Raw genomic sequence first — 8,492 nt, forward strand, 5'->3', positions numbered from 1 at the left:
CGATTAATATGGGACTGATTATATGGGTGTTCATAAGAACATCATATAATCAGTCCCATATTAATCGTATTGATAACAATATCAATATAATCAGTTCCGTTGTAATCATGTTCATAAGAACACCATATAATTATTTCCATTGTAATTGTATTCATAAGAACGTCATATAATCATTTCCATTGTATTTGTTTGTTTGTTTTTATTTTAGAGCAAAGCTACATTGGGCTATCTGTTGTGTCTACCGAAGGTTTTAAACGTTGTAAGTCTGTAAACTTACTGCTGTCCCAACAGAGGACGTCCGATTGTAATCGTATTGATAATAATGTCGTATACTCAGTTCTATAGTAATATTATTCATAACTACATATAATCAGTCTCACAGTAATCGTTTTCATAAACACATCATATAGCCAGTCCCATGGCAATAACATACTTATTTTCTTGGTATAGGCCTAGTTTAAACTAAATCATTTGGTTCTTTCATTTTTGAGTTAAAACTAAAATAAACAAAGACTTTGAAAAGGCATGACAAGCTTGATACGTCTCTTTTTTAAAGACTCCGACCTTTATTTTATGTGGTTTATGTAATATCGAAACATTAATCCAGAGAAATAGCACGTGTTATTTTGAACGTATACAGCAGAGTACTATAATGAACACAGCTGTTAGTTATAAACACAAATAAATTATAATTAATATATAAATACCCATTTATTATATAGATATTTTAATTTTTATGGGCGTTGGTTTCATGTTTATTATTTTTTAAAGAAATCAGTTTTAATTTTTCTAAATTTGCTGAAAAAACAACCACTGTCTTGTAGCCACGATACTTAGCGTGCTTACTGACTTACCAGACTAAATAATAATAGTTAAATTGCTAAAGTTACTTTAACCATTCAACTGGACTTTTATAACACACTCACCAATATAGCTAGAAATTATGGTCTAAGGCCTATGCATGAATAAACTATACTGTGACATTCTATAAGAGCACAATATCTTAAAATACTGAATTATATACAGAGGGTTCTTCTTAAGGTACGGCACAAACATCTTAACTCAAAGACTATCATTCGAAGGAAGACGTGGCGTCATGATATTTCTGTCAATTATACACACATAATAAGCTAAAGGGATTCAAATATATATATACATATGTTCCAACACAAGCATTTTCAGCTGCAATGTTAGTGTTCGAAACCCAGCTTCTTTATCAATAGTTCTTTAACCAGTATAAAATCATATCTGAGACTCATAAACATGGGGGTTGAACCCTGTGGTTAGCCTGAAGGACTGTGGATCCGAAGTTAGCGCCCCGTTGCCATCAAATCCTACCATTCAATTAGAGGAGCTCACGAGTTGGCGGTGAGTAGTTTTGACTAGCTGCCTTCCCTCTAATTAATCACTTCAAAATTTGAGACGACTAGCCTTCGTGTAGCTTTGTGTGAATTTCAAGAAACTACAGCAAACAATCCTAAATGTATAAATAACTCGGGAGTTCGTTTAGTGTGATTCACGCTAATTTTCCAGATACATGCAGGTTTTGGTTTTAGCGTATATATATATATATATATATATATCACCAAGTTTTTCAATCCTCAAACCTTCCTTCAAAATAGTTGTTGAGTAGCGAAGACAGCTGGACGAAAATTAATATAATCCACTGGATCAAAACTGTATTGTTGGCAAGATAAAAATACTGAAGGCAAGACTGGGCAATTCATGCTTGGTTTACACTGCTGGATCAAATCTTCCACCAGGGCATCAATAGTTTACATTTTCTTAGTCTAAAATGCATTCTAAACCCTAAAGCATGACATATACACTTAACTACTTTTTACTTTATATATTTTCAGGAACATAACCATCATAGAACATAAAATCACAAATGCATAAGATAAAACTGAAACTATTACTGAATCACATTTTTCATTTAACCACTAACTCCAGAATGTCAACAAGTTACTGAACAATGCTTAGGTTTTCTTTATATTGAATTTTACAATTAAAAACATTAAATGTTCAGAAGTTTGATTGAAAGTGGTATTTCCAGCGGATTCTATGAAATTATAACATAAACAGGCAAAATCATATTCTACTAAATTCAATAAATAAAAATATAGATTGGGAGGATAAAAACTTCTAAAACTTTAGGCTGATTATTCATTAGCCAAACATATGTATAATGAAAACGTTTAAAGCATTGGGGAAGTAAACTCAAAATTGTATTTAGAATGTATCTTAGTGTTCTAAAGGTACTTTTAAAACTATTATTTGAAACTTTTTATGTACCACTAACTAGCAGCTTGTCTGTAACAAGAATTTGGCTTTGACTTACTATATGACATCATTACGATAGCACGGATGTTTCCATAAGATGTCTTGAACGTTTTCACAAACTGATTAAAACCATGAAAATAGAAAGACTTGGAGCTTGTGAACTGAAATACACACACACACATATATATATATGGCCTTAAACTGTTGTTACAGAAAATAAATCGTATGTTCTTAATTGGAAAGCACCTGATTCTCTACTCAGCACTGGAGAATGCCGATACGAGTATTCTTTATCATGTTCAGTTCTAGATTCAACTGCAAATGTTTTAAACTTCGGATTAATTTCGAAGTCCTCACAAAAATCACTAACTTTTCTGTTCTGCAACTTTTTAAAATTGCTCTCCCTTTTTCGTCTTTCTTTGGATTGCTGTAGATGAATTTTTCTGGCTTCTTTTGGCCAATAGCGTCCGAGTTTCATTTCACTCATGGTGTCTTCGTCAGTTGTTAACCCACATCGTTCTTCTAAAATCCTCTGAGCCCTCTCTTTAAGAATCCGATTTCTGATCGAGCGCTTGATTGCATATCTCGGATCATTGGATCTTTTCTTGTGTTCTATTTCCTTAGAAAAGTCACACATTGGCAAACAAAACACGCCATAGCGATCACATACTGGATAAGACATTAAATGGTCATTCGAAGTATCCCTGGCCTCTTCACAGTGTCCTTTCTTCGTGAAAGAGGCTACATGCTTACCAACCGTAGTGTCTTGTTTCTGTATAGACTGTAGTAGAAGTTGCTGTTGTACTTTAATGGTGTGCTTCAGATGAGTACTATTAGTGTACATAGTTTTACCCAAAAAACATTCGGCGTTGCTGGAAGTTCTTTGTTCTGTAGAAAAGCGTCTATCCTGAAGTGGTGGCGTGCTCCTGGACCTTCTCACACTTGAGTTGCTTACCATATCAGCTCCTTTTTCCTCAACAAGATCTTTTTGATTACTTCGAGCGCCATTCACTGTTGTCGCTGGGTTCACTAAAGATACAGGTGACTTACTTTGCCTCATTAACCCTTGGTTTTCTGAACTAGACACGCCACCTGCTGAACTATCCCCAGTGCTGTAAGCGCTCGAGCTGGACTTTTCATCTTGCCGTTGATTTTGATGTAATTCCAGTCTCTTTGTGAATTTTTCAAACAAACATCCCTTGTGATCATTAAGGTTACAAGAAAGTTTGCTATTCAAATCAATCATTTGTTCTCGTTCCAGGTGGCGTTTCATCAGTGTCTCACACTCCAACTGAATATTTTCCATTTCTTTACTAAGCAGCTCCATCTCGTGGTCTAGGCTATTATCTGACAAGTCCTCAGGACGCTGGGACTTTTCATAATCGGGACGGCAGACAAATTCACCTTCACTGTCGAGTTTAATGCTTTCATCTGTTCGACATAATCCACTGTCTCTTTCATTACATTCCTGTTTTATAGTAGCAATCGTAGTGTCCGTTAAATTTTTGTTTCTAGTCTATAAAAAGAAAAATATTATCATCAGTTATTAATTGAATTGGTTTAGTAGCATTATGTCATTACTTTAAGTAACACTAAAACGGTATAAAGGAACTATGGATTTCTGATGCTTCTTGGTTTTCTCTAATAGTTACAAAAACTTTCAAAAAAATATATTTTCATGGCATTTTTATTACGTGCTCCCCCAGAAACAGTGGAGCTATGATTTTAATAAAATATTGACTTTTCAAAGACTATAAAGTTCTAGCAGAATAAAATACTTATTCATGAACTAGGGACTCGTATTAATGGGACTTCAAATTCTTCCCTTAACAATTTCTGTAGTTCATGCAGGAATTTTTATGCTCACACAGAGAGATTAAATGAAGTGCAAAGATACATAAAGGAGGAATGACGTGATCTTCCCCATTGCTTGTTTAAAAGGATCAAATCAATGATGTAATAGCTGTGATATTATTTCAAACTTACAACAAAATAATCTATGAGTGCCTCGACGGTAAATCACCTTACGAAACAAAAATTCTCAAAGAATTTCAATTTAAATCAAATTCTGTGAAATCACCTGCTAAAAACAATGCTTTGAATGTGCGGCTTCACCAAAGCAAAGCTACAGTCAGTCAATATGAAAAAAACAACAACAAAAAAAAAACATTGTAATTCTTACAAGCGTTCGACAAATGGTTTAATCCAATAACAGCCATCTGAACTATAGTTTTCGAAATAGATGTGTTATAAAACATTGTGTGGCTTGTTTGTTGTTACTTTTGTGATATGAGTCTTACAAAGTCATTAATAATATTTTTAGCTCCTGCCAAAACTGGCAAGTACGCCAAAAGAGACAACATTACTTTTACGCCAACGAATTGTAAAGGAGACAACCATAAGGAGAGGTGTTGGAATCACCAAATATTTAGAAATTCCAAAGAAACAGAAAGAGTGTAATCTAGAGGGCGCGGCAGTCGTACGTATAGCTGTCACAAAAGTTCTCCCGTCTATTTGTTCACCACAGGTTGATTTATTGAGATAAACTGCACAAAAATCTTGATACACGTTACGTCTACACTAAAAACGTAGCTGACAAATCCATACCAGTTCCTGTATAAGCCTCTTAATCCACCTTGACGCTCAATAGCTTGTTGTAGTGAGTGAACAAATGTATACAATAAACTATCCACACATTTCACTAAGGGATTCGACAGAGGAGAATTAGAGCGGTTCCTTCGTTACCCCAGAGTTTCCTTAATAGACAACTGACAACCTCTAGTGATCATTAAACAATAATATTTCTATAAAATTAAAAAATGCTATCATTTTAGTAATGTGTTTTACGTCTGTCATTTGAATGTCTACCTGTTTACCACTGAACTAACACAAAACCCTGAAATAACAAATGAAATGTCTGTCTGTCTCTACGTCTAAAACAACATTAAAAACATCAAAATGAATCGATCTCGTGAGGATTTGAAGGTGTAGATCTTTTACCATATCGTGAGGATCTAAGATATAGATCTTTTATTGTATTCAGAGGATATAAGGGTGTATACCTTTTACCGTGTTACGATGATGTAGTTCTTTTATCGTATCATGAGGATCTGTTAGTGTAGATCTTATCGAATCGCGAGGATCTGAGGATGTAGATATTTAAAAAAACACATTAATAGTCATAAATATATATTTAAATTTAAACTAAAATCGTTTGTACAAAACTGAAAGCAGTATGTGATTTATTGTCATTTTAAATATATTTATGTTTGTTGTTGTTTTTTACTGAAACGCGCGAAGCTCTTCCGTAAATTAATCTTTTAATAATCTTGAGAAATTTGTTTTCTTTCATTTATAATGAATATAAAATCACTTATGGTTGAAAAAAAAAATGTTTTGTAATTGCTCTTCAACACTATAACACGATCGAATGAGGTTTAGGCTCGTATATTTCAACCACCTAAACACTTTCAAGTAAGATTTGTGAACTTGGTGCATACCCTTTGGATCTCAAAATTTTTATTTCTCCAGGATGAGTAAAGGTCGAAGTTCGATGGTCTTATATGTTAAAGCTTCTTATGTGAACAAGAAAAAAACCAAAAAAAAAAACAACAAAAGATAACATGGAGCTGTTTTACCATTTCTTGAATTATCGTGAGTATAAAAAGCAAACAGATAAGATTGTACTATTTTAATAATTCTTAAATTATAACGAGGACAAAGCAGGATATCAACAGATAAATCACATGAAACTATTTTAATAGTTCTTGAATTATCATGATAACAAAAAACAAACAGATAAATCACATGAAACTACACAGTTACTACAATTTAAACAACAGTTTATAAGCTGTTGCTAACTTTTAAACCAGCTAAATGCACTAAAAATGAAAAAAAAAAGATAAATGCATGCATGTTCGAAATGTCTTTCAATCAAACAACAAGCGTACTGAGAGATAATTTTCTCTCACACGTTTTCACTGTTATCAACCCCCCCAGTGGCACAGCAATATGTCTGCGGATTTACAACGCTAGAAACCGGGTTTCGATACCCGTGGTGGGCAGAGCACAGATAGCCCATTGTGTAGCTTTGTGCATAAATTCAAACAAAAATTCTGTTATGAGAAGAAAACAAACGGATATATAGAGTTTATGGAAATGTCCAATATGAAGACTGCTGGCGTTAGAAAAGAAATCCAGTTAATTGTAAAACCATAAAATCGTATTTACAGTTATATGTTACGTTTATGGACAAAGTATTTGGTGAACCCGGGCATTGTTATACTATGATAACTCGCTCGTCACAGATTACTACAGTCGTTTCAACAGTCCCAGTCAAGCCCTCTTCCTCCACATATCTTTCATCGCCGATTCAAAGTGCTTTTGACAGTCAACCGAACCAAGTCGCTTGTATAATGTTCCTTTTGCATTTCCTGCTGACTCCAAAAACAAGAGGGAGGCTAGACGACGGCTTCAGCTCCGAACAGACGAAGGTTAAAAGCTCGCATCGCCAAGCTTGCTCAATTTATTTGACAAGTCTTTCACCAGTGCCCCACCATCTCGGGGAATTACTTCCGATCCTTCTGTGGAGGTGGCTATATTCTTCCTGCTACTGTATTAAGAAAGAGGTTGCGAGATTTATCATCTCTGGCTTTTAACAGAGATGGTATGGTATAAAATTAAAGACGCTGACGTCATACCCACTCTCCGTTTTTACGACGTCTTGGCCCGCTCTAAATAAATTTTTATCGCATTCCTTTAGAAAGTGAGCCAAGACAAAACGACAGAAGCTATAAAGTTGCAAGAAAACTTTTAGGTCTTGAACTCATCTGTTCATATGATAGTTGTCTACGTACAACGTTATCCACACGTTTATGTGTTCCACATTATGTTCAGGCAACTTGTATGATTTGTTAGTAACTTGTGTAAAAGTTTGGTTTTAAAGTTACTACATACAGTAGATATTAATTGTCTCAAATATTTTGCTGTTGTTGCTAGTATATGTACCTCAAACTGAGAGCATATTGTTGGATCACTCATTACAAACACATACACACACACAAACTACAGAAAGCTGTCTTGTTTCCAATAACAAATTAATACTTGAAAACAACATATTACGCCAGAGGGAACCTCAGTGGATCCCTCTTTACAACAGACTTTTTGTAACACTACTTTAACCAAAAGTTAACTCTTAGAAGAAATGAATTATGACTAAAAGTTATTTTAGTGAATCACTCTCTACAACAGAATGTAACTTTCTTAAGTACACTAATATAACAAAAAACAATTCTTTGAACTAATGTATTACGCTTGAGGATATTTTAACGGATCACTATTTACAACAGAAGGTTATTTACTCGAACACTTATTTAACAAAAGGTAAATATTTGAAATAATGTATTACCCTTGAGGATATTTTAACGGGTCACTATTTACAACAGAAATAAACGTACTGAAACACTACTGTAACAAAAGGGTAACTCTTTGAAACAATGTGTTACACTTGTGGATATTTTAATAATTAACTCTTTATAACTGAAGGTGATTTTTGGAACACCTTAATGGAATAGGAGGACAGTGGTTTTGAAATAATTTATTCCATCAAATAATACACTATAAATATGTGTAATTAAATAGTAAAACTGTTTTAAACGAAACTCCTTAGACACATCGGTCACTAAAGTTTTGCACTGCTTCTCCAAAACATATTTAAAGAATATAAAACCATTTTGTAGCCTTCATTCCAATACACAATAAATGAAAGTCAGAATCTAATACTTCTATAGTTGTTATGTTAACCTATAATAACTTCTAATCTCTTATGGAAAGCAAAGAAACAAGTTGTAGTCTTCATTCTAAGATAGAGTATATCATGAACCACGATAGTGGTTCATAATAGAGTTTACCCAGGAATTTCACAAATAGTGTAATACAACATACTGGCAAAAAACATCTTAAAAAGCAGACTTGTTCTTGAAACAACACTCAAGAACTTTTATTTTAAGTACGATAATACTTAATAGCAGAGATCGACAAGGATTCCAAATAATTCACGCGCTGAAAAAACACCCCATCGAATTCCTAAGCGAAAAACCGGCCACTCGAAGTATTGGTTACGATATATTATGCGCATATATATACTAATAATATGCTAAAAGGTCGCTAACATTTCCGGTATAACAATTCAAAAATTTCTAAAACAGCAA

The 8,492-nt window shown here is 33.8% G+C and overlaps 1 protein-coding gene across 2 annotated transcripts in view; it reads right to left on the bottom strand.

The window, feature by feature from the left end:
• Positions 1 to 38: 38 nt before the first annotated feature.
• Positions 39 to 8,492, bottom strand: part of LOC111085550 — a 98,283-nt gene continuing 89,829 nt past the window's right edge. For both annotated transcript variants that reach the window (XM_022384646.1, XM_022384647.1), the window contains exon 4: positions 39 to 3,799. In XM_022384646.1, the coding sequence (XP_022240354.1) occupies positions 2,480 to 3,799 (1,320 nt within the window). In that variant the 3' untranslated portion in view covers positions 39 to 2,479. The remainder of the gene's footprint in view (positions 3,800 to 8,492) is intronic.

This window comes from Limulus polyphemus, unplaced genomic scaffold, assembly GCF_000517525.1.
Source record: "Limulus polyphemus unplaced genomic scaffold, Limulus_polyphemus-2.1.2 Scaffold462, whole genome shotgun sequence".
Classification (NCBI taxonomy): Eukaryota; Metazoa; Arthropoda; class Merostomata; order Xiphosura; family Limulidae; genus Limulus; species Limulus polyphemus.